The sequence below is a fragment of the Brachyistius frenatus genome, unplaced genomic scaffold (assembly GCF_029030835.1).
Source record: "Brachyistius frenatus isolate BFR_SWC_R1_liver_20210118 unplaced genomic scaffold, ASM2903083v1 Contig_4, whole genome shotgun sequence".
In the NCBI taxonomy this organism is placed as follows: Eukaryota; Metazoa; Chordata; class Actinopteri; family Embiotocidae; genus Brachyistius; species Brachyistius frenatus.
Window position 1 is genome coordinate 5,544,424 of NW_027210603.1, and position 27,196 is coordinate 5,571,619.

General features: G+C 38.3%; 1 protein-coding gene across 3 annotated transcripts in view; it reads left to right on the top strand.

Moving 5' to 3' along the window:
- slc2a9l2 (solute carrier family 2 member 9, like 2) overlaps positions 1 to 27,196 on the top strand; it is a 91,581-nt gene that overhangs the window by 2,371 nt on the left and 62,014 nt on the right. The window contains exons 1-6 of one of the 3 annotated variants that reach the window (XM_069712523.1): positions 493 to 507; positions 2,650 to 2,732; positions 7,419 to 7,520; positions 15,591 to 15,751; positions 19,418 to 19,542; positions 20,678 to 20,823. In XM_069712523.1, the coding sequence (XP_069568624.1) occupies positions 2,667 to 2,732; positions 7,419 to 7,520; positions 15,591 to 15,751; positions 19,418 to 19,542; positions 20,678 to 20,823 (600 nt within the window). In that variant the 5' untranslated portion in view covers positions 493 to 507; positions 2,650 to 2,666. Of the gene's footprint in view, positions 1 to 492; positions 508 to 1,427; positions 1,503 to 2,649; positions 2,733 to 7,418; positions 7,521 to 15,590; positions 15,752 to 19,417; positions 19,543 to 20,677; positions 20,824 to 27,196 lie in introns of those variants that run through there. The other 2 variants (XM_069712505.1, XM_069712515.1) reach the window with 2 other exon arrangements.

Consider the following 27,196-nt stretch of genomic DNA (forward strand, 5'->3'; position numbering starts at 1 on the left):
TATAATGTGCAGCCACAAATACTTTCAGGGCTATAAAACAGCCTGTGTTCTTCCTCATACAGTTTTTTTTTTCTTTTTTAAAATCGGATTAGACTGCCGATCACTTGCTGAAAATATTAATCAATAAATGATTAAATAGAAAAATTAAATCCACTCCAGTGCTCTGTGACATGTTGTTTTTTTGCAAATTAATTTCATGTGATTAATTGTTGCCACTATGGTCTCATTAGTGTAACTGGTTATGTTTAATAAAATTGTGATTATAGCAGGACAGTAGACGGCTCAGGTAATGCCTTGTTTTTCTTTACAACTACCAGCTAACACACCTGTCATTCATTTTTCTCCTGTATGCAGTGAAGCTGACCTCAAACTGATAACATAAGAAAGACAGTCATGCACAGGGAGGGAGGCGAGTCTTTTAAGTTAATCATTTCTAAGGGTTATTTTCACAGTTATGTCAAATGTTCCGGCAGTAGTCTTCTTTGGACACGCACGGCCTGACTACGGGTGAGCATGCCCATAGTGATACTTTTCACTCAGGGATATTCCTCACTTGTGGAATCACAGTGGGTTTTTGAGATTTTATTTTACAATGATGCTCAAAAGTGTGGTCTGTTAGTACTGCTTCTAACTATTTTTAGTTGCTGCCTTTTAATGTTTATTATAACAGTTAAATGAAGTTGGCACTTGCTCATTAGATTTATTGTTATTTTGTAACACACAGTGGATGTGTGTGTATCATGTTTTTGTCACATTTTGGTCTATTATAATGCAAAGAAAGTATTTGAAACTGCTTGCTTTTTTTGAAACATTTTGTTTGTTAGATCGTGGAATATGCACGTAATAGAGTTCTGGTGTCGATTCTCTCACTATCACATCAATCCTAACCCTCATGGTTCACTATGAGGATTTATTCTTGCCTGTTTGCTGCTTGATGGATATCAGAAGTGAGCAGAACATGTGATGGTGTGCAGAACATCCTCAGGACATCAAGAAACACGACAGTTAATGGTTTCAAAGAACCTCGGTTCCAGCCTGAGAGTTTGCGTCAAAGTAAACAGGTTCCTGAAATCAATGACTCCTGTTAATGAACTGAAAATGCCCTCGAGTGAGCGTTAAACAAACAGCAAAAACAGCTGACTCATCTTCATGCTCTTGAATGAGCTGAATCTGCTGCAGGTAGTGATTACAGATAGAGCCACTCCAGTCAAAATGCTAAGCACATGTCGTTACAAATAATGTAAATAGGATGCTAAATTGACTCTCATGCATCAGCAACTTCTCAGGCTCATAGTGTATTATGTCTCATGCCTTACTGTATTTTAGTTTTTTAACAGATCCTAACTGTAATTTTAAATTCTATTTTTTTTTTTAGTTTTTAACTCCATCGCACAATTTGTGCAGCTGGTATTTCTCGCTGTAACTTCAACATGATGTAAGATTTTCTATGTACAACGACTGATGAATTCTCACAGTTGTATGGTGATGATGGAGCTGTCAAGGTGAGTGCAAATTGTTAAAACAACCTGTATAAGTTTCTTAAATGCTCAGATTAGACTGCAGCCTTTACAGTTTTTTAGACTGCAAATGATCTCTAAAATCTTTGCATTTACACAGTAATATAAAAATCATCGACTTTGAACTGTTATTAAAATGAATGGTATTTAGTACTTTAACAACATTAGCATCCACATCAGTACGCGGAAGTTATGAAAAAAAATAAAGTATTGGTTTAATCAAATCACTAGTTAACAGTAATCCAGACTAGGTTAGGTTATAATTTTTTGATCTGTAATGCGTCTTCTTAAGAATCACTCCATGGCTGTTAATTCTGCTCCTCACCATTCAGATTCATGCTGGTTTTCATTCATATCCAATCAGGGACTCATTTACCTTCCAGAAGGCGACTGAATGCCATTACATGTAATTAACTTTGCAATAGGAGAGGAACCCTGCAGTACTATGCAACACTGACTTTTATCAGCAGCATGTGATATGTTTATTTCTGGATGCTGTTGTCTTTTTGTTATGAATCATAAAAGTTCAGTTGTCTTTTTTTTTTTTCCTCACAAAGGGCTTTTAATCTAAAATACATTGGACAGTCCAATGCCCTGTAACAACAGCATTGGTTGAAACCTTGCCTGTGGTTTATACTAACACTAATTATGAGACTTTTCTCCATCCAGTGTTGCTGCTTTTCTACCCACTAGGTGGCAGACTCAGTCTTTGTCCAGTTATGTAGTGCACTTGGCCGCCTTTGTGGAATCCAACACTGTAGTGCAGTACAAATCCAAACCATTGTTTATTTCCTTGTTGTTGAAAAACTCGGTAAAAATCACACACTTCACACTGCTGTCTGGGTGAGATTTCACATAAGATAAAGTTTTTGGATGCTAGAAAACTAACTTGAATGTTAGCACTTAAGGGGTTCTTCCTGTGTATTAATCCTGAACTTGTGACAAAGTTCTGATCTAAAATCCTGTGTGTTTTCATACCAGCTTTTGAACTGTATGTCAGCACACAGAGGTGCTGCCATTTCCTTTTCAGCAGATGTTTCACTCAGTAGTTTTTATGAATTTTACTTCCCCATGCTTGTTGTGAAACGTTTCTTGGATGTCTCATATAATAAATATGACCTTCTAATTTAAGGTTGCTGAAACTTGAACATGGACAAACAGGAGGATATGAAGGCAGATCCCAAGAGCAGCAACTCTCAGAAGAACTCTGGAAAGGTTAGTGATTAAGTTCCTTATGGCCCTGTACATATTTTTGACACATGCCAAATGATAGGAAATTATATCCTTTTTGAGGTAATAAATTTGACCAGTCTGAGGGATAGACAGTACTACCCTGGTAGCACTATGTAAGTCAGGGCTGTTCTTGTTATTTGTCAGTTGTGTAATATATTGGTTTGTATTCTTGACAATATTGCACTTCAGTAAATATGTACACGACCTTTATTATCTTGGCATCTATCCTGTTATCCGAAATCCTGCTGCTGCTTTCGGTGGCTTTGATCTGCTGAATGTGAACCCTCACCCCTATTTGTGCTAAAATCACATCAAAATTAGATTTCAGTGATGCGCTAAAACAGAATTAATGACAAAAAAAAGCACATCATCATCACAAGAAAATTTGCTGATTTACCACAATATAAAATGTGTAATGCAAGCGTAGAGGCAAAAACTATAATTCAACCATTTAGTCCAAAAAGATGTCTTTATACGCCACACACAGAAAATATCCCTTATAAGAAACATTTTCAATATTCTGGTTATGGCGGTCTATAATTGTCTATTAATGACAACTTAAAAGATGAAATGCAGACCACTCATTCATCCTACTCCCTCACCACCAGGGACAAACATTAGCTCTGATCTAGCCGCCTTTCCTTTGCCAGTTTTATTGACCACGTCCCACTAGTCCACATTAAACCATTCCACAGTATACGCTCCTGAACTTTGTAACTGTGCCTGCTCGGTCCCAGCGGACATGTGTGTAATATTTCTATGTAAATCTCACTAAAAACAGTTGTATAGCAGATGTATGGTACCTTCGTACCTGTATTTCTTTTTATACTTGTATTCACAACCAGCCACCTCAGACGAATGTGAGTGTGATGTATCTTCCCCTCAAAGGAGCTCTAATAAACTAATCCAATCTCCAAACATTACATTAAACATAAAATAACTTAATTAGTTATTAATTAATTAGTTTAGATTTTTCAATTCTTTTTTGTCAGGTATTGAAATCACATGTATCTGAATGTATTTTATAAGGGAGAGTCCAAGGACAGAGGATGTTACATGCTGTACAAATGGTGAAGCACCTTTGCGGAGAAGTTGTGAAGTGATTTTGTTTAATATAAATACATTGTAGTTGACTTGACGACTGACTTCGTCAAAACTATTTTTAGTGTCATTCATTGACATCTGCATTATAAGCCATATAATGAATATCTGTTCTTTACCATGGTTTTGCAATATTGGATTAAATGTAAATATGAATATAATTTTCTCTTTCTTAGCTTTTAACCTGCATAATTCTATCCTACTAATGTTTCTGCTGTGCATGAATTTATGAGATGTTTTATGTTCCTAGAAAAGTGACAGCGTGTATTTCTCTGTTATCTGTGTAACACCCTTTCCCCCCACTCCCACCAAGAGTCACATGGTAGCAGAAAAACAATCATGTGGAAATTTGTGCACAAAGATTGCTTCACTGTGCACAGAAACTGCAGAGCGATTTCTAGCCTGAGCACATGAAAGATTACATGGTGTAGTAGTCTGTGGACAGATTCAACTTTGAGTGCAGGAGACCATGTTATATTTTTATATCCCTCCGTCCTGTTAATGAAAATGTGCATGTGAAATACAGAAGTTTGTACATTCAAAAAGTTAAAGTTCAATTGTACAGTAACCAAGCAGGAAATTACAGCATTATAGGTTGAGTTCAGCTCTAGCTGATTGTCATTCTCCACTCAGTGTGTACAGAATTCCACATAAGTATTATTATTATTATTATTATTTTCTTCATGGTGTGAGCCTTAGAAGGTGGGAAATGTGCGCTGGTTTGTCATCTGATGTTACACAGTGCTGTGCTTAAAAAGTAATTGTCATACTGCACAGTGGGTTTGAATGCATCATTTTATCAATTTGCCAATACGATACCATCCCAGTAGCTTCCTACATGTATTTCTGAAGGATTGGTTCCTGCACACTTCAAGATTCTTTTTATTTTTTTATTTTAATTTTTTATATTCTTCAGTGAACACCTTTGAGATTGGCACCTTTAAGAAGCCCAACGACTCCACAGTCTTTGCGATACTGTAGCCTCTTGATGCACTCTATCATGTCTTTTTTCAAAGTCTGAATAAACTGTAAGCTCACTTTTGAGAATTTATAACCATGCAAAGGAAGTGTGGTGAAGGGGATGCTGTTGCATTTCTGGTAACATATGTAAATGAAAAAGAGGTACTCCACAGGAGCTCTGCCAGAGCTGCATGTGTCATATATTACAAGCTCCTCTTGCAAGCATGCTGTTCCCAGCGAGCTATCACCTTTAAAAGAGGAATGAAGATCTACTGTGGAGCCAGAAATAACAGATTTAACACACCCTATGCGTAGTACTTATTTCTCAGCTGTTAGTTGGTTGCTTCCAAGTTTGCACGGTTAAAAGTTAATATACAGTGAACCCTCGTTTTTCACGGGGGTTACGTTCCAAATAGAAACCGTGATAGGCGAAATCTGTGAAGTAGTAACCTTTATTTTACAATTGAAATAGATAGAACTGGACATTAAATATATATACGTTACATATAGTTGTAATGTGATTTCAATGCACGATGCAAATCTGTGAAGCAGCGAGACCGTGAAAGGTGAACCGCGTTATAGCGAGGGTTCACTGTACTGTAGAAACCCTGTTAATAAAAAACAATAATACCTTACAGTAGCCTTGTTTTTTTCCAGCTTCACATTTAGTCTCTCAGTAATATTTGTTGTTTCTCTGATCGTCACTGCAAACTGTTAATCTCCTTTCACTGAATGTGGTTCCTTTTATTTTGACCTCTTTTTTGGGAAGTAATTTAACAGCCAAAGTCAGTTTAAATGTGTCATCCAAGTTAAGCTAGCCCCCCTTACAGAGTCGGCTTACCACCGCATGTGCCTGATTTATTTTCTTTAGACTTTAGATATGATTTCTCATCACTGATAGAAGCTGATCATCCGATCACAGATACAAAAATAAAAAAAATGAAAAGGGAGATGCGTTGAATTAATTGTACCTTCTTTCTGCCTCACTACATTTTAGCAGAAAACATTCTGTGCTTATCATCAGGAGCTCCGAACGTTAACTTTGCCTTCATTTTCTCCTCCTACAGACTTAATCTCCCTTTTTATAACTCTTCCTCGTATTAGCCCTGCTTCATCTCATTCCTGCATGTACTAGATGTCCTGGCTATGCCTTCAGGTTGCTGCTCTCGCCTGTGGCCTGTTGGTGCACAGTATAGTGTTGACGCTGTATATACAAAAGTTCTTCAGACTTGACCCAGTAATGGATGAGACACACACAGGGGAGTGTTGAATCTGAACTCAGATCTGTGTCTTGGGAGGTGGTTTATAATGACTGCAGTCATTTATAATTCTACTTCAAAAAGAAAAACTCAACGAGCTCATCAGTATTGTTTTGACTTTTTATTATTTTTCATTAAAATAAGTCAATGCTTGAAACTCGTGAGCATATGAGGCTCTACTCAGGCACAGTGGTGCTTTGAGCTAAATGCTACAAAGTTCTGACACTGAATTCTGCTGCAGGTTGTCATTGGTTATTCCAAATCATCCATCGTGTCTCACACTGTTTTAAAGTGACGACCATTTTTCACTGTACTACTGTAGATCTCTGTTTATGGTGAACTCCGCCCAGGAATGGTCATTAATGTCTATCTAACTCGGGTCCAGAGCAAGACACTGTAAAACAATGACAGCCTGGGTTGCCCTGGTATTTGGGATATTCATAGTCCCCAGAGGATGCGTCCCAATGTTTCTGGTCCTCCCTTAACCCCTTCCTCTGCTCTGACAGTGAGCCCAATATTTCAACCTTAACATTTGACATATTAAAACCATGCAGACAAACGAAAATAAAAGTCGCAACTCATTTGTGCTCCAGAGAGTATGACTCATTCAATTAATACTCGACACCATCTTCTGGCCTAAATGTCAACTTTGCACATGGGATATGTCATAATGTAATTGTGCCATAAAATCTGTGACGCACGCTCACTCTCCCAGGGGAAACAATGGTTTGCATTTAATGACTCTGTGGCCTTTCCTCTTGTGCCAGCCTTTGGACAAACTTTACGATTTTAACCCCTCAAGTGGTGAAGGTCTTTGAGTGGCAAAATCTACTTTATGTTTTTTGTTCTCTTCTCTTTTGTATAATGGGCTTCAATCAGCTGCTTGTGGGCCTTCACTCTTTCAGTCTTGTTAAAATGTATTCACTATTTCCCATCATCCTTTCAATCTAATAATAAAACTATGTCCTGGCAATTTCATTCATTCTGTTCAGATTATCATAATGTATCCCCCTGGTACATTAAATATCTTCTGTAACAGCTGCTTTTAACATTTCAGCTACTGGTTTTGCTTTATTCCTGCACTCAACCTGTGTCAAACAGAGCTTGCACACACATTGAACTTGTCACTGTTTTGTTAGTATTTGTCGTTTAAGCAGTGACCTTCTCTAGTGTAAAGTGAATTTAATAACCCAGTTTCCCAGCCTGGATACCTGGACCTATCTAAAACGTCCTCTGTTGAGTTCCCTTGATTTGTTCTGATTTTGACATTGATATGCGACAACCAATAATTAGGCCTGTGTTTGTATGACTAATATGAATCTCTGTGTTCTGTTTGCCCTCTCTCCAGCAACCAATAACAGGGTGCCTATTGAGCGCAGCCTTCTTCGGTGCCCTGGGCTCATCTTTCCTTTACGGCTACAACCTCTCTGTGGTCAATGCTCCTGCTCTGGTGAGTCAAAGGTTGTCTCGTAAGCCTTTTTGGAGGGGGAACCACCATTGATTTCTCATGTTTTCTACATGTGTTAGCACACTAGAAATCAATAAGCGTTCATTTGAATGGTAATTGGGACTTGGTTTAAATACGAATATTTATCACAACTGAACTAGAGGAAGGACCCAAAAGCACAACTTCAAACTAAAATGCAAACAAAAAGACCATGACTTACAATGAGGATTGAGACACAACAAAATCCAGGACACAGGAAAACACTAGGGAAAAGCAAAGTCCTAAACCTGAGGAAACAGATGAGTTCAAAACACGAGGGAACAGATCAGTACAAAACACGAGGGAACAGATGTGTGGAAAAACACAAGGGAACAAGCACAGGTACAAACAGGATGTGCTGGAGAACCTGACGTACTGACAAACTGACTGTACAATCAGGCACCAAGTTAAGCCAAGCAGGGAATATATGTGGCTAGTGTGAAGGGTGAGCTGATTGGGGATCAGGGAGCAGGTGAGGTGGGTGTGGCAGGAAGGAGACCAAGATGAGGACGGAAAGAGGGAGAGACAGGACAAGAAGTCACCTCTGGTGGGCACATGGAGTGACACAAGGAGAGAGAAAAACTTTGTCCGTTCCAAATCACATACAATTTCTTTTTACTTTTACTATGGACTACAGCTACCCTTAAAAAGTATCTACTGTTGCATGTAGTATGAATACAATTGGTGGTGGCAGCTCAGTAGATGTGACGTATCTTCCACTGCGCAAAGGATTGTAGGTCAGAACAGCTCAAGTAGCATGCTAGCCTGCATACTGCAAAATACGACCGGATGTAAAAGGACATCCTGGTACTTTTGGCATCCTACGTCTAACAATCTAAATATTGTGACACACTTAATCTTTTTTTTGCCATAAATAATCTTCTGTTTGAATACCACAATGTATGAAGGGAACTGTCCTATTGGCTTCACTCTTTCTCTTTTAGCACACACAGTAGGAAATAATGAGCCTCAACTTACTGTGAAACCAAACACATGTAAAGCTACAACACTACATATGCATATTGTATACTAGTTCAGTTCAAATTAAATGGTCCACCTATTACTTAGAAATTGTTAGTTCATATTCTATAACCAGAAGTAATTCAGTCATCACAACACTTTGTTGTTCCATAGAACTTTAATTCGAACATCGATACAGAAGAACTTTGCATCCTTATTTTTTCAAAGTTTTCTTTTTGTGCAAATATGCTTCATTGACGTTTTTGTTTTAATTAAATATTAGCCGACAACATAGGGCCTTTAGCCAAAAGAGTCATCAGAGACACACATGTATTTAGTATTGCTTGGACGAGACCAGACATTTTCACAGTCTGTAAATCCCCTTTTGGTGGTGAATCTAAAATTGCAATTTCAAATAGCTTCTGTGTTCCAGTTCAGTTAAGTGGTGCCACTTTTATATGAGAAGCCGTATTTCTTTCAGAGGTCATCATTTCCAATCTGGCCTTGTGTTTGTTCAGTGGTAATTAGATGTCTCACAGGTCATTTAATTAGTATTCAGACATTACAAACCTTCAGCTCTGCGGCTGTCCATACAGGGAGCATTGTAGAAAGTGCAGAGAGTGCATTACTGAAAAACACTGAAGTAAATATTCAATTATGTCCCTTTTTCCTGGGAAGACTGCCGCTGGTTGTAACCACCAGCACTGTTTCAAAGATAATGAGAGGAGCTGCTACTCAGCTCTGCACCAACCACTGTCTGGACTGATTGATAATGACTGTAACTGGGATTGTGGCTGTAGCCTTGGCTCTGCTTTGGCTTTAACACATTATTTTGCAGCATGTAACACTAACTACTGGTTACATGCTGGGATTATGTGTGCGCAGTGGATTGACATAGTTGTGCTGCTTGGTGAGCATTGCTTTAAAGCAACTTTATTTCTGCAACACATTTGTCATATCCAATCGAAGAACAATGGGTTCAAATCTTTTGTGACATAGCAATGCTTTCTTGGCAAATGTTAATAGGCACAAAATAATCACGATTAGTAAGTGAAGGAAATTGGCAGAACCTTGGCAGAGAATGTTTTGTTCATGTGGGACTCCACCACTCAAAGGATTAAAAATATGTTTTGGCCTTTAAGTTTTCTTTTTTGCATTGTTCTTTTCTTTTTTTCTTTTTCTTTTTACTGTTTGACAACCTGGGCAGTCTCAAAGTAAAGTAAAGTTCTTTTAAATCCCCACATTTTTGTTTGACCTGATCTGACATACTGGAATAAAAGCAGATAGAAAAAAAAAAGCAGTGAGGTAACAATGTCAAATAGAAAATTGTTATTTGAAGCATTTAAACCTGTGAAATATAGGCAGGAAATTAAAAGGAAAATTATTCTTTCACTTTACCATAATATTTACTGTGATGGAACACTTCCATGTTTTACAGTTTATTCATTGACTGAGGTTTAAATGGTCAAAGGTCATGTGTGAGTTAATGTAACATTGCAAGGTATTGTGCTTCCATGAGTACATTACAGCACTGAGAAAGAAATATGAGAAGCAACTGTCTTTGCCATACAGCTTGTTATGCAGCTGCTTTCATGTGTTAATTCTTGTGTTCTTGTGCGTGGTACAAAAGGTTTAAAATAAAAATCTTTTACAGGAGTCATGAGACATCCAATGCAATCAGATAACAGTGGGGTTCTTCTTTTAATTAGATCTTGTCTCAATGACTTGAGCAACACAGACAGCAATCATGATTGGTGAGGTGAATTCCGCGAGGAAAAGGGAAAGCGAGGAAACCTGGCAGCCCTGACCTCTGTGTCTAATTGATGATTGCACGCTCTTCAGGAACAATACTAGTGTGCTTTAATGCTATATACACATTTATAGTGCAGTAGAGGAGGATAACCTCTACTCTTATAGGAAAGTGACAGAAAAATACTAGTGCAAAAAAAATAAAAAATTCTGCCACCTGGTCAGAATCCCAAGGAAGGCATCACAAGGTCTGCTGTTTTAATGTGTCCCCAGTGAAAAACAATGTCCCTAGTGTACCCACTAAGTGTCCATTTTCCTTTTGCTGTGTCTTCCTCGCCTTTCATTATTTCTGAAAAAGAGCCTATGATAGGCTCGTATTCCTGCAAAATCCACCCATTCCTCTTTTGTAGTACCTGCTGTAGCTGCACCCAAGTGCTTTCTTGTGTGTAAACACTGTACGTGAATGACTTCCCAGATATCCCCTAAATTTCTGGGCAACAACTGACTTCATGGGCAGTTAAAACGGAGTCTGCGTTGCTTTCAATATAAAATCTCTTTGGTTTGGCTTTATTAGACCCTGATTACAATTAAAGAGCTATATCCCACTCTACACTTTCTAGTAGGTATCAGCTGTAACATTTCAAATAGTTCACTCTTCGCTGTGCCACCTACCTATTCGTTTGTGCTTTTAATCTGGTCTTCATATTAACAATTTGGCCTAAAATTACTTCAATACATAGAAGTAATGGGGTTGTTTGAGATTGAAAAAAGAAAATAACATGTTGGACATATGGATGCACTCAAATAAAAAGCCTGGAGAAGTTAAAGTATCCCAATGACACATCCTTTCAACTCACTTAGTAAAAACTGAATCCACCTTAAAACTCGTTTGCACAAAATCCCAATTTGCAGGACTCACTAATCCATAGCCGGGGTCATTTCTGAATAGCTCCTCTCAGATACTGTTCTTCTGCAGACACAGCTTATTCTCTAGTTTATGTGAATGGAGAGGCACTGCTAGCTGTGGGAACACAAGCTGATCATGAACGTAGGGTTGACTTCTCTCTACCTCTGTACAGGCCCACAACTGCCCTGCTGTCTTTCCTGAATTCATACAAAATAAATCACCATGCATGTTACATCCACTGGTGTGTGTGTGTAGTCTCCCCACTCTCTTTTTGTTCTTTTAAATTCATATTTCATATTCATATTTGGTTTATACAGATTTTCTTCTTCTTTAATGTTGCTGCCATTGTGCCTGAATTGTTGTGTTATGTCCCTGCTACTCTGCAATTCAGTTATTTGCATCCTTGAGTAGTGCAATAGTTCATACTTGAGTAGTTTTAAAACTTTGTGTTGTTGCTAGCTTGTCCTTTTCGTTGTATGCATCTTATGATGATTGATGGCAATTAAATTGCCTAGCTGAAATGAAATGTACTTGCTACTTACTTTGTTAAGTGCTTGTTTGCGTGGAGAGAGCTTGTTTTTGCCGCTTTGTGTGTAGATACATTACTTTCCTCAGACACTTTGTGGTGTTTATTGGGACAAATTCATTTAACACCAGGAATTGTAATTTCAGTTTTTGTGATCCCATTGTCTGTAAGCACAGTCCTATTTAAGGCAGTTTGTACCCTTTGGTTTTTGTGTGTGAAACAAAAGTACAGCGTGGGTTTGTTTTCTGTTAAAATAAAACATCATTATTGATTGATTGGATAACATGTGGGCAGATGCCCCCTCAGGGATCAGGGTGGTGTTCCTGCAACATTTACATCGATGTTTGTTGCTGAAAAATTAAATGCCTGGTTAAGGCAGGCTTTTTTGAGGAAAAGGTGTTAGAGCCACTGGTGTGTCTGTATATCTGCTTGCTTTAATGGTGACTTTTAGGAAGTCTAACCAACACAATTCTCCTGACCAATCAATGGCACCTGACAAGGTTTTAAAATGTCTCCTTCCACTCTCTCCCTCTCTCCCAAATGTGATAGTTGGTTTATCCAATTTTTGCTAATCCCTAATGTTGCTGTGATTGAGCCAGTTGTAACAAGCATTTTTACTCTTTTATGTATGTTTTCCATTTATGCCAGACAGTTATGATCTTCAAGGAGCCTCCTGTGTGCTCCCAACATGAGCTCATTTGTAAATGTATAACAGAATACACCATAATGCCAAAGTTTCTTACAATGTAAATAACAGCATGAGTAATGTGTGTATTTTTCCTGTCTGTTACAGAATAGACAGGAAAAATACACACATTACTCATGCTGTTTTACAGTCCACTAAAACACAGTAAGCTCTCCATCATATGAAATCTATAAACCAACACTCAGTTTTCCTCATGCACAGCAGGTCCACACACATGCTTCAGATGTGATCAGCCCTCTGAATGAGTTATCAGGTGTGAACAGGAGAACAGATATGGCTTTTAGGCCCCTCCTCCACCTCCTACTCAGCTCAGGAGGCAGTTATTAATATAACCAACAACATATATGATCGTTGGAGAGTACCAGTGGCAGGTGTACCAGACCCGTTGTAATGGTAATGGTAACAATAAACATGTGGTTACCATTGTGACATGGCCAAAGTTTGGTTTTATTTAGGGAAAGTTTGTGGTTTAGGTTTAAAGAGGGTACTTACAAAATTTACACAATTTACGAGATATATGCACATAAGTTAATTTATGGACATAAGCTGACGTTGAGTTTTGTTTTTACGTGGGACAAGAACAGCGTTCTCCAGGGTGAAAGTGTTTAGTAACTCTTTATACTTTGTAGCGTGACGTCAAAAAGGCTAATACTGTTTTCTCAAAGCCGCTGGCGTCACAGAGAAACACACAAAGAAGGAAGTCAGGTGTGGTTGAATGGATTGAACATGGGACTTTCACCCAGGTGACAGGTGTTTTATTACCTCACAAATCAAGTCAACGTGGATTCATTTGAAGTAACGCAAATAAGTTAACATACATTACTTTATTCAAGGAGCATACTTAGTTTAACACATACCATTATCTTCTAGTAAACCAAACCATGTGGTTTCTTGCCTTAACCTAAGGCACTTTGTGTGTTTGTCTGAGACACCAGTGGGCTTTCACTAAACAACACCTGGGATGAGTATGGGTTAAATTACTATGGCCACTAGAGTGCATAGTGGGTGCAGTTGGCCCAGTTGGAAGCATACTTATGGGAATGATGACAACTGATACATTACAATTAATGGGCTGATCATATTCAAATCAGGTGGTCTACTTGTAGCATGCAGTGAACCATCTCAAAATATTGGCAGTTAAATTAGAATTAAAATTGTATGTCCATTGAATTTTAACAAAAATTTAGCTGTTTAGAAATCAGGCCTTAAATATATAATGAGAGTACAAGCGTCTTTTCTTGCCTCCTACATAAAAAGCAGGAACAATAAACACTTACTCTTCACTAATTTTTCATTATAGTTCCAATAAATGGCAAGGTGATGGGAATTTAGCCATCAGTGGTTACACTGAGTGTCTTTTCTGCAGAAATTCAATTTCCCCAGCTAAACATCTTTTCAGCAAAACAAATTTTCTTGGCCTTTACTGGCTTTCTAATCAGCTTTTTTACAAGCTCACATGTGCATGGATTACACGGGAAGAACGGCTGTGATAGCAGTGCAGTGTCATAAAAGGAAAGATCAAGACAAGCAGTGACAACCTCTCCTGTCCATTTACAGGCCACCTGTAAGGTCAGTGGCGCTAAGCCACGCCCATGGTCACGCCCCCAATAGTGATTAGACAGTTGATTTTCATTTTGACATGGACAGTGTATGTTTTCTCTACAGTAACACCACTCCTCAGTATATATTTTTTTGTTGTGTTTTTATATTAAACTAAGAAAATATAATGAATATGACAGTAAATATGTATATAAAAAGGAAATACAAATAGTGTGCATTGCATTTCACTGTTTTTTCTTTGACTTGTTTCATTTATGTATTTCAAATCTTACATATATGATAAGGGCAGAAGAAAGAAAAAAGCTGTTCACTGACCACTGACAGTAACCAGTGCACATAAATACAGTTAAACTGATTTCACATAACCTGATTTGTCTGGTAACTACCAAGTTACACTGATTGTGTTTAGAGGAAAGGATGCTGTTCAGGAAAAAATGTTAAGAGGAAGTTTTGGGTGAACACATTACTGACTGAGCTTAGTGTCTGCTTGCAGGAAATGATTAAGTAGTTAATATACTTGGTAATTATTGATCTTTTCCATGTAAGTTGGCTGGTCTGCAATGAAAATAGGGAGAAGGGTGATGAAAGCCCTGTGGAAACCAGTGTAACCTGTGACCCTCTTCTTCCTTTCTTTTTACCGCATAAAACAAATATATATACACACTGATATATTTCCGTAGCTCTGAAGTCACATCAAAGGTAACTTTTTATTCTCATGTGAAAACAAAACTGGCACTCGGAACTGTTATGCATAATGCTTGTAATTACAGCCACATGACAGCTGAATCACAGCAGACCCTGAAGTCACTATGGGACCAATGCCATTACTCTTTTCAGCACCGTCAGGAAAGTGGCCTGTTTTAATGTTCTCTGGCTGTATAATTGTTCAAGGGAGTTGCAGCTATGACATGAAAGTCAAAGCCGTTTTGTTTTTTATGCTTTTCCAGATGCCATCATCCATGACGAGAACACAGTCAAAACTTAATGCTTTCACACAAATGCCAATAATTTCAAAAACTGTACTCACTGGTTTATTGTAGCATGCACCACAATCAATACTTTGACATAATGTTGTTTATTTTCTGGGGTTACCAGACCACATTTAGAAATTTTGAGTGAATGCAATTAAACACATTAAGTCCATTGATAATTATGTATTTCACACACATACACACCAAAAATGGCTTTCTCTGTGATTGAGTGCCTTTTTTTTTTTTACAGACAAATATAAAACTATGCAGTATATTAACACTACATTAAACAGACACATTTACATTGTAAATCATCCCACATATCTATACACCTAAATGAGTAAGAATACCTCATATGATTGGGTACTCCTTTCTTGACAACCATTTTTTTATGTCAAAATCTGGGTCATAAAGCAGCATGAAAAGCAAATGTCCAGGTTCCAGGTTAGGAGAAAACAAGCCAGGCCTTGTCTGAGTTTTCAACCTGGTATCACAACAAAGATGCCCGTCCACAACAGCAAAACGTGAGATAGCAACGCTTTGCGATGGCTAGGTTCCAGGTTCTTGCATTTTCAGTTTTAAGAGCTGTTTTTACATTTGATTGTTACCATCTGTTTGAAAGATGTCTTTCTCTCTGTTGGTCTTTAATCTGCAGTACATTAAAGCTTTCTACAATAAGACGTGGATTGAGAGATATGGGGAGCCTATTTCAGCAGAGACAGCCACCATCCTCTGGTCCGTCACAGTGTCCATATTTTCTATTGGAGGCCTTTTTGGAGCGCTATCTGTCTCTATAATACTCAAAGTATTGGGAAGGTGAGTGGAATCATATGTGCTTCGAATAATGTATCTTTCCCGCAATTGTACAGCCCTGGGGATTTGATCTGGGAGCCTATTAACTTTGGGCTTAGCCGAGTATCATGAACAGTGTTTCCCCAATGCAGGCAGCCTTGGAGGGGCAGGAAATTCTATCTCTCAGTGTGTCTTCATGTAATCCCAGGCAGTCTATAATGTTAAGATCAGGGCTCTGTCAGGGTCACACCATCTACTGCAGGACTCTGTGTTGTTCTTATAGCTAAATGTATCTTTTCTGATTGCAATTTTACATATTTCTTACAGTTTAGGAACATTTGAATTAAAATCTGATAGTAGTTTTAAGTTTGTTTGCTAATGTTGCTGACAATAGCAAAGCACGTTTTTTTCTTTCCAAATTTAAACTTCGATCGATGCTTAACTTGGTACAATATAGCCATATTATGTACCAACATTTGTCCTATAGTGTACTTTTAAACACTTGGCATCAGTTGAGGTTCAAATCAAGGAGGTAATCTTTTTCTTTAGTTATCCAAACCCTAACCATGTTCTTTTCCTAACCCCAACCATGTGTGTTTTTTAGTAAACCCGACCATGTGTTTTTGCTAAAGTTTTCATTTTCCTGTAAATCACATATTGTAAGCATGCTGTAGGTTTCATTTTCATCCCCTAGAGGAAAACGTGTAATTTTCATGCCTAGCTATCGCAAAGCATTGCTATCTCACGTTTTACTGTTGTGGACGGGCATCTTTGCTGTGATACCGGGTTGAATACTCAAGACTAAGCCTGGCTTGTTTTCTCCTAATTTACCTGATGGCTCAGTGAGCGAGACAGACAGTCCTGTAAAGTACCGGCAGTAATGAAGTTGATTTATACTCGGTGCTCGTCTCAGCCTCCATTTAGAGTCATTGTGTAGTCTTGTGTTTTGGGATATTTTTCTCTGACTGATAGACAAAGGAACAGTTACTCATATATAGACTCCAAGGGCATTAATGTGAGGAGGAGCTGGAGAAATAGTGATTTGCTTCTGACTGAGCGGTGTTAGCTTATACAATTTATTCTGCACTATGAGATCCAATCTTTGCAGACAGTGTGATGAGTTTCTCAGGTTTCAGCTCAGCGGGGTTCTTTGGTGCAGGACTGCAGAGCTGTGTTTCCTCCTACTCCTCCAGGGACAAACTCAGGCACTGACAAAATAACCCCAGTGCTCTGAAATTATATACTTTCAAAAGAATCTATTATCCACTAATGATGAGGGTGTCACTCTCAGAGCAAGGAAAGACTTATGAAGCTTTTGTTCAGTCATTTGAGAAAATTAAGATGCCCTCAAGATTCACCTTGGATTTCTCAAGTGGCGATCATCACTGTGTTGATTAGGAAGACATCTGTGGGCCAGCTGGTAGTTTGGCCCAGAGTCTTGGAAAGGTTGAAATTCAGATGTCAGGGAGAAGGGTTGAATACATATTAGCAGATGAAGACTCATCGAGGAATGGAAAAGAAAAGTACTTCAAAGAATGACCAAGTGATTCATTAAAAGTTTGCCAGTGAAGCCATTGTAAATGTTTCCCTCTTTAATGATGTATATTTCATCTAAGAAATCATTTTGAGAATGAAGAGAGGATAAGAAGACATTACTATACATTTATGGCCAAATACATTACTTCAAAAGTGTGTTTATGTCATTTTAGAATCATTTCAGAAACCACACCAACAGCTCCAAAAAAAAAAAATCCCCTTAAATGGCTTCAACTATCCTGTCTTCTTTCTTGACTTTACATAAACTCTGTCAGGCTTTTCAGTTTCATCTGTACAGAAAAGAGTAAATCTCTACTATGCAATCGTACAGAACTGATAATGAATAAATCCATGTCCATCCTTAAACACAGTGCAGTTTAAACCTATGGGTAAATAATGGTAGATAAAAATAATAAGAATCACTGTAAAGATCAGCTTTAAAGTAGCCTCGGTTCAGTATTTCTTGTAATAACTTTGGACCATAAGGATTGAGGAGATGTTCAGTCAATAAATAAGATACATGTCATACCTTTGTTGGTTTCAAGGGCCAATTTAAGTCTGGTTTTGGAGTGGAAGGGTTCGAAGGGGTCCTTGATACTTACCAGGTTATCCGCGGTTTCTTGTCATATTCAGAGTAAGCCAAGGAAAAATCCCGTGCAAAGTGTAAATATGACAGCCAGACTTCAACAGCAATATTTGTTCTTGTTGTGAAGCACAGGGCACACACGGTAACAGCACTTAGATGGAAGACTTTACATTGACCCTGCCCTGCCCTGTTTTTTTGTGTGTTTTTTTCCAATACTGAGGTGAAACTATATAATTAGTTATCATACAGTTGTCCCAGTTTGTCGGTCATCTGAGGGCAACATCCTTGTAATGAACCAGATTGTTTTATGTAACAAGTGGATGAAAGCGGCTTGAGATCACCATTAGTTTGAGTCTCTTTGAAGTATCAGTTATGGAGGAGAGATCAAATCCAGTCTGGCCTTCAGATCCTCTCAAAAACCCGTACAAGAGTCTGTCTTCTTTGAGGAGCGGGCTACAATCCAACCACACGCGTGATTAGGTTGATATAATGTAACACCATAACAGATGGTGATAATCAAATGGTTTAGGTTTTCAGGCACATTTTTCAACAGATCCTCATGTGAAATTTCCAATGACATATGAGTATTTTCAGCGCCCTCTATGAGACCAACAAGTCCTCATACCTAAGTGACAGAATAACCCATTTACCAAAAATATAATATAGGCTATGATCGTTGTTGAGTACCATCACGGTAACAATAATAAATATGTATTATTGTTGAAATGTTTGTAGTTTGGTTAGCTTTGGGCACCAAAACTACGTAATTAGCATCAGAACCAGATTATGTTTGGGTAAAAATAAGTATGTTAGTTAGTTGTGTTAGGTTTGTGATGTAAGTTAAGTCGTAACATAGTAGTAAATATAAGTTCATTTAAATATGTAAGTTATCATAATTTTATGTTGACTCTTCACATAGGACACATACATACATACACTCTGGGGTAAAAGTGCTGTATTTGATCCATCCTTCCAACCCGACCATGCCCTCCTTGTGACTCTTTATACTACTTTGCCTGACTTCCTCCTTTGCTTCTGTCACAGTTACTATGACACAAGAGGTTGCACGATACAAACATAGGTCGCGTTAAGCTGTTCGCACAGATGACAGACGGCCGTGTTTTGCGGGAGGATGGATTTACATATATAAACATTTGTTACTATTCTCGATTTCATTGTTTTCACCTTAAAGCTTCAAAAAAAATTGCCAGAACAAATAAGAATTGATCCTTTATTAGTTGCTTTTTGTTGGTTTGGCACAAGCATCCACCCATGGAAAGCTGATTTGTCTGCTCGGATGGCCTTAAAGATTCTACATGTCCACTCTTTTCTTTATCCTCTTAAAGCCACAAAAGCCACTCAATAACTCTTTTTAAAAGCCTGCAAAACCTTGGCTGAAATGTTTTGACACATGTCAGATTTATTTTGTATCAAAAGTAAATCATTGTACATACATCATTAATAAAATGAATTTAAATTAATTAGGATTTGTATAAGATGTCTTTTTTATGTGTATACATGGTTTTTAAATGCAGCATTTTCTCACCATATTCTCTTATTGTATTTAGAAAGAGAACCCTCCTGGTGAATAACAGCTTTGCTGTAATTGCTGCTCTTCTGCTGTCCTTTGGTGAGATGTCAAGATCATTCGAGATGTTCATCATCGGCCGGCTAATTATGGGGGTGGACTCTGGTAAGTGTTTACACTACCACGCTGAAGAAGTATGTGTTTTTATACTCACCACCAATCAGGCAGTTTACAACAATAACATGAAGCTTATTTTGTTTAACCATATAATAAAAGCGATTCCACGATAAACCTTGAACAGTCGATCCTCCAAACAAATACACACACTGTATACCTGAGTTACTGAACGCTGCCTCAGAGAAATAATGTGTATATTGTATTAAAACAATGCTCCTTTCTTATGTATTTCTTCAAATATGATGAAGGTTTATAGATTAATTTCTCAAGAGGTTTGTTCAGCTAAAGCTATTTCCTCCTGGAAAAAAAAAAATATAATAAAGGTGGAAATCAGCAAGATTAATCTGGGCTTTTGGTGTTACTCCCTCACCCTGAGGGAAAAGAAAAAGCTGTGGGAATTGAGAGCGATCGTTGATAGTTTACTCGTCAAATATGAGTTTACTGGTGGTGTCCTATAAGAATCAAGACTTTGATTACTTTTTCTTCTGAGTGCTCGTCTGCAGTCACAGAGGAGGAGCCGAACATCAGTGCTCATTTATCCCTGACATTGTGGGCTATGTTGCTTGAGGACACCCGTTTTAGGGAGATCAAATTACAACAAGACAATGACTTCTTATCAGATATGTGAAACATGCAAGTAAAACACACTTATTTTCCATGTCTGACAAGTGGTGCCCAGGTCCTCAAGAGATTGTGAGGCCTTAATACTGAGGTACTCCTCAGTTTTGGTAACATCCGATTCATTGCATCCACTTAACATTGAACATAGCTTGTTGTGTTATGGAAAAAGGGCTAGAGTACCTCTGCATCAACATCAATGAGTTGCTGCTTACTGAAATTACTAGACACGCTCACCAAAGAGCACAATCACTTGTTTACAATTTGCAAACTGTGGAAATTGATTTGAGCTGAAACAGTTTAAGGATTTAATGTTCTTTTAGTGCCGACCACTTCAGATGTACAGACCATCTAATGAAGTATCCATGACAATGCCCCACAGTTTCAAGTCATTGAACAGTAAAATGTTTTTTTCCACTGGTGAGAGGAGTGTTTAGGCCATGCAAACATAAATCTGTCTGTGTGTCCTTTCCAGATGTTGATATATTATATTTTTTTGTGACAGGTATAGCTCTGAGTGCCCTCCCCATGTACCTGGGAGAAATTTCCCCGAGACATATCAGAGGTTTCATCGGCCAGTTCAACTCCATCCTGATCTGTTTGGGGGTGTTCACAGGACAAGTGCTGGGTCTGCCTGAGCTGCTGGGTCAAGTCAGTGCTATTGGAGGCTATAAACCATGAAAATATGAAGGTTTATGTTTTATGTTAAACTTGCAGGAAGTAGGTTCCTGAAGGAATGAAGTAAACATGTTGCTTTCTTTTTTTAACACACACGTGCCAGAAAATGTAAACTGGGACACCATAGTGGAGCATGGGTTGAGAAAATGATGCAAGACACAACCAGGAGAGAAACCCCCACAGGTTTTACTTCACTGTTTGTGGAGAAGATTTGTTGACATGTCTGAGGAGAGTTAATTGTTTTTTACCTCTTGACTTTAACAAAGTCTCAGTGTGCATTGGAGCCAGTATCCAGCAATCACATTGGATGTGCATCGAAAGGCATTTCTGCAAGCATTCAGTAAGTGTGAGTGCTGTAGGTCATCTGAATTAGATATTGAATTTTATACAGACTACCAGCAAAATGTCCTTAAATTAAATACATGTAGACATCTGTTTCCCCGGGAAAAACTCATCTCACTTTGTTCTGCTAAGTGAAAATAGAATGAGACGACTGATGTGCCTCGAGATGTCATCAGTCTTTCTTCCATTGAGTGAAAATATCAATACATTTGAGATGCCTTCGACATGATTTTTTATCTTTCACTCCAAAGCAGGGATAAACCTGTAAGAAAACAGGTTATACTGTATAGTGCTGCAGTTTTTTATGGCTTTGAAGTATTTTATCTTTTGCAAAGAATTGCACAGACAATTCCAGATGCTGCACAGTTTAATGCCGTTTTATATCACTCTGTATGCAGAAACAGGTGTTGCTGTGATTAATGTACCGGCACACTTTTATGTATCACCTTTACATTATTCAACAGTTAAGAGGAACAGATAATTACAGAGGCACTCAGCTTCTGTAAACGCTGTACATTGTTCTCTCTATTACTTGACAGTTGTTTTATAATAAAAGGTTAATGGAGGAGGTGTTGGACCAGCGTGACTCTCAACGAACAGTAATGAATTTGTCGTACCATTAACAACTTGATTTGATGACAAATTAAGAGACATAAAACGTATCCTGCTATTTGTCAGGAATTTAAATGGAAATGGATTTTTAAACCATGCACTGCACACAGTGACTTAATGTTATGTTAATGTGTGTACCTCTTCCTGTCGCGTGTAACAACAGGCAGACAGCATTAGATTCAAAGCAGGCAGGTAGTGGGTACTGTAGGTTTACAGTTATTAAGTGGCCACAAAACATAATGCTGCAGAGAAGAAGATGGCCATTCGAGACACTTGAAATTTTCTCCTGATTAATTTTATTATGGTTTAGAGAGTTCACATCAACTATCCCTACTTCAATTTATGGTGGCAAATCTTATGTGCCTTTAACTGGAAAAAAAAAAAAAGTGTCTGAATTTTTCGCTCATATTAATTCATTTTAACTTCGTCTTAAAAGAATCGGACATTAAAAGCCATCTGAACTCCTCAGTTTATCAAGTATTCATTTTTTTTTATAGTTTTGTTATGCATTTTTTTTTTACAACCATGACCCTCAAACTTTCTAAACAGACACAACTGCCAAAAGAAATGATTGAATGCTAGAAATTTGGGGGAGCAATTTAGAGAAAACAATCATTGATTTTGTTTAATGCTATGCCAAAAGTAAGCAGCGATCTGAAAGTGCCAGGACTCAAGCATTTTATACTATTGGCTTTCTGTACACATTACACATGGCTTCCAAGGCATGTGTGCGTTCGGCTAATATCTGTTTTGAGCCCAAAAAGATAAACGGAAAATCTGGCAGATAACTAGCACATCAACTGAATAGATGACGAATGGATCCCTGTTGTGAAGATGCACCGGCGTGCATAAAGTGAGAAGGTTGAAATAGATAATCTCTATGGATAAACAAGGTGTCTCTGTTGATACTTAATTGAAATAAGACAGATAGAACCATATCACTGCTGGAAATGGTTTGCAGGTGATACATTTATCATACACACACTATAAATAATCACAGCTGGGCATAGTAATAGCGTATAATGTCAAATGCTCTGATAGTGTTGAAGAACCTTGGTGATGCGGCACCCTGTTATTCATAAAACACTGTAAGCCTAGTTAGAGGGGCAAACAGGTAATTAATGGGGGGCCACATGAGTAGCAAAGCAGGGATAAAAATCAGGCACATGCACTCAGTAGAATGATTCACATTAATAAAAGAGAACCCTGTATAAGCACAGCTTCATAACTCTTGCAAAATGCACTTCCAGCTCTGTGCATACACAGAGTTCCAGCGATGAATCAATATAGAGTGTTAGGCTGTTGATATACTCGCTTTTTTAACCATGCGTTCTTGTAAACATCCAGCTGCTTTGTGAACATAACTATTGACATACTGGCCTATGTTATATGTGTGTTACTGGAGGGTCCCAGGGGAAGGTACACCAGTGAACAGAAACTGAAAACACACAGGCAGGCGCTGTCTGTTTTGAGCAGGTTATATTCGACATAAAAGATCAAAATATTTAAAAGCACTGCCTATTGACCAATTCATTATCAAGGAAAATGTCATCCCCAAATGTAGAAGACCCCATGGAGCTCGGTGTGCTAAGTGTGAGAGGGTCTGTGTGGAGGGCTGAGTGTTCAGAGATCAGCAAACCTCTTTGGCTTTCTCTGACAATTTATATGATATAAATTCCATTTTGCAATGCTTTTGTACATGATACCATTCAGCAGAGACTGATTCACACACTAAAGCCTTGTACTTGTTGTCGTAGTTCAGTCAGGACGACATTTGTCAAAGAATGTGCCTACATGGAAGATTAAGGCACGGAGAGCAGCAGCACGAACTCAGCAGAACAGAGCAGACATCAGTAGGAATGAGCTACTTGGCATATTTGATCATTTTCAGGGCAATTTGTGTCAAAACACATCTTCAATCATGGATATACAGTATCTGTTTTTCTTGGGGCTTATGTTTTGCACCGTACCCTATGTGCATAATGCACATTTTCCAGCAGTGCATTTCTTTTCATTCCAACAAAGATGATATAAGAGCCGCAAACATCCAAGCCATTGAATTTCGACGGAAGCTCTTTTACATAATTTCAATGGACCCGTGCCCATCCTTACTAAAGGCATGAGCGTTGTTGTGATTCATCTGTTTTCTGTTATCTTTTTGTGTCTTTTCCATTTTGGCCTTTTGATGTAACTCAGTGGAACAGAAAAATATGATACGATTCTTTGTCACATTTCTTGCTTTGCATTAAAAAGTGACTGCAACCGTAGAGCCAGAAAGTACACAATTTTCCAAACCAAATTCATTCTTTCAATAATTATTGGGTGTTTTTACTTTTGCTAAAGTAAAATAAACAGAGAAATCATTTCTATGTGGATTTTGATGTATGCAGCGATGCAAACCTCCTTGTTCTTGGTTTGATCAAGCTCCCCCACCCATTACCTTCCACTATTACTTTGCACTGACATTTACATATTGCTGTCGTGTCCAAACTCCTGTCAAAGCAGGGACTTATTCTTAATTCATAAGTATTGATTTGTCCCATCTGTCATTTTAACCCACAGACCACCTTTATAAATATCATATGAAGTTGTGTGTCTTCATACAGCAGCTGTTATGTATTCCATGTCACCCTCCTTGCGTCTTTCCTTGTCATTTCACGAGAGAATCACAGACATGTGACATATCTGATGATAATGCCTTGCCATGGTTTGTGCTGGCCTTTGGTTATGAGACTCAAATAGACTTCCTCTCAGTGGAGGCATCTGTTAATGGGAGCTGGTATAAGATGTCACTTGTTGAGGGGTGTAAAGTGGTGATGAGCTTTGACAAATGATGATAAATCTAACCTTCATGGTTAGTCACTGACCTTCTCCCAGTAGAGAAACATGCTTATTTGGGCATTACAGCATGAACAGGCTTTTAGCCAGACTGTCGCTGAGCATCCATGAGATACTGAAGCCTGCCAAACGCAGCTAAGCATTCAGTGGCCCAAGTGAGCCCTTCTCTCAAACACACATCTTTGGCTTCAGAAGGTTGTGTAAATAGATGGAAGAATTGATTATGGCAAAGTGCATTTTATGTTAAATGGTTGTTGGAGTGGGTGCCAAACAGTGGAGTGATGTAGTTGTACTGTGTTGTGTGTGCATTATGTGTCAAAATGCAGCATTTGATGCTACGGGATGAGACCTGGTTGGACTGCTGGTGATGGCTACATATTTAATTGATATTTATAAGAGTGCTTATATTTTCTAACTCTTGGCAACACATTGAGTAAATGTATTACTGAAAAATGACAGACAATTCAGTGTATTAATTCTTTCTGGACATATACTGTTTCAGTAGTTGAATATCATTGTAATGTATTACTTAAAATAGCCAGAGGTTTATTCCTTAAAGATACTCCTAATTAGCCTTTTCTGTAGGTGTGAGTCCCAGTGTGCCCAGTTCTAGGAATGTGGCGGAAAAATTGGCCTCCACCAAGGAGATTATGTTTTTTTGTGTGGTTTGTCTGTTTATCTGCAGGATTACAAAAAAACTACTCGCCAGATTTTCATGAACTGACATTGTCTAGATTTAAGAATAATACATACGTTACCAGAGGCAGGTCTTGTTTTATTAATTTTTTTTTAATTTTTTTTTATAACCCTAACCATGTGCTTATCCATTAATCCTAACCAAGGTTTTTGTTTCCAGACTCTAACCATGTGGGTTTCCATGTGGCTGTTTTTTCCCATGTGACAGTAATACGCCTCGTGTATGTATTACACAATTTGCTTGTTGTCTGCGATACTCGGTTAAACTTAATACAGGAAGCAGTTCTTCCAAAACTGGCACAACAGTTGAGATGTGACGCTTCAGCTTGCCGTATTTTGAAATCACCCCAATAGTTTTGGATATATATCCAGATATACAGTATATAGTGGTTGCAGTTGCAGATTTGCACATCATAGAAGAGTGAAATATTAGCCTTGATGGGTGTCTGCGCTTTTAAGTGCCTTCTTAGTTAAAGAATGAGGCACCTGCAAGGGCCAACTGTCAATTTGCTCTTCTGACAGACCATCAGGAAAATAGGCTCACAGAAAAGGTGACATTCATCCCAAACAGCTCCCGGCAAAGGGATGATGGGCTTTTCTTCTGATCCTGGGAGATGTGATGCTGTTGACGTGAGATTTTTTTTATCAACCAGGGTCTCATTTTGTGAGAATTCAGTGTGGAAGTGTTGCTAACTTTTTCTCATAAATGGACATAAAATAACTCCGGAGATATGTTTATGTTCCAAGTAATGTGTAATGGAACTGGAAGCAAACACTGTCAAAAATGAGTTTAAAGGGAAAAACACTGGATATATATGTGGGTGGATACTTTCCAATTTCAACTCATTTGGTGTGCCACATGTTCTTATTTACTCACTGATTAACTGCTCTCTGAGGAAAACAGATTTATATTAGTATCCGATCATGCCCAGGTTTCTTCCTGTAATACACACTGTAATCCTTCCTGCGTTAGTCTTAAACCAGCAAACGGTGAGTGACAGTCTTAATCTCACCACCTGCTGCAGGTTTTTATGATTTGCAATTAACTGTTGAGGCACCGAATTTAACATAGATTGCCACAGAACATGTACATTTCTCATCTGGGTAACTGACTGGTTAGGTGAAGTAATTGAGACTGATTTAGCACAGAAAATGTTAGCTTTTACAAATGGATATATCAAAGATGTGGTCCACTTGACATTTCCATTATCTCTATCTGAGAAGTTACCTGTTCAGACCAACCCCCTTTTTTTTAGCTTCATAAAGCCAGAGAGTGAGGATTCAACAGAGGCTTCATGAAATGCTAAATTCTCAGATCCAGACAACAAAGAATGCATCAACCTCTGTGTTTGTTCAATCACAACATGACAATGTACTGCCTCCAACCTCTGTGTTCTCCCTGAAAATAATTGAAAGGAAAAGTTACATGGCTCTTGGAATACAGCTATAAACAACCTCTCTGCTTTGTTTGTTTGCTGGAAGCAACTGTTGCTCCAGGTAAAAGCCGGGCTTTCTGAGCTATGATATGTTTTATCAGTCAGGTGATGGGATAAGGGCCCAAGAAGGGGGAGAGCGGGGTTGAAACTTGTCCTACTTAAAATTGACAGCTGGTAGACACCAAAAGGGGTGTGTTTAGTTTATACTGGTGACTACATGTGTGTGTGTGTGTGTGTGTGTGTGTGTGTGTGTGTGTGTGTGTGTGTGTGTGTGTGTGTGTGTGTGTGTGTGTGTGTGTGTGTGTGTGTGTGTGTGTGTGTGTGTGTGTGAATATTTGATATGAGTGTGGGATAGTGACAGGCCCCCCACTTGCTGGTGTTTTGATGCTTAACAGAAACCGTCATGAAGTGGCTCATGGTTT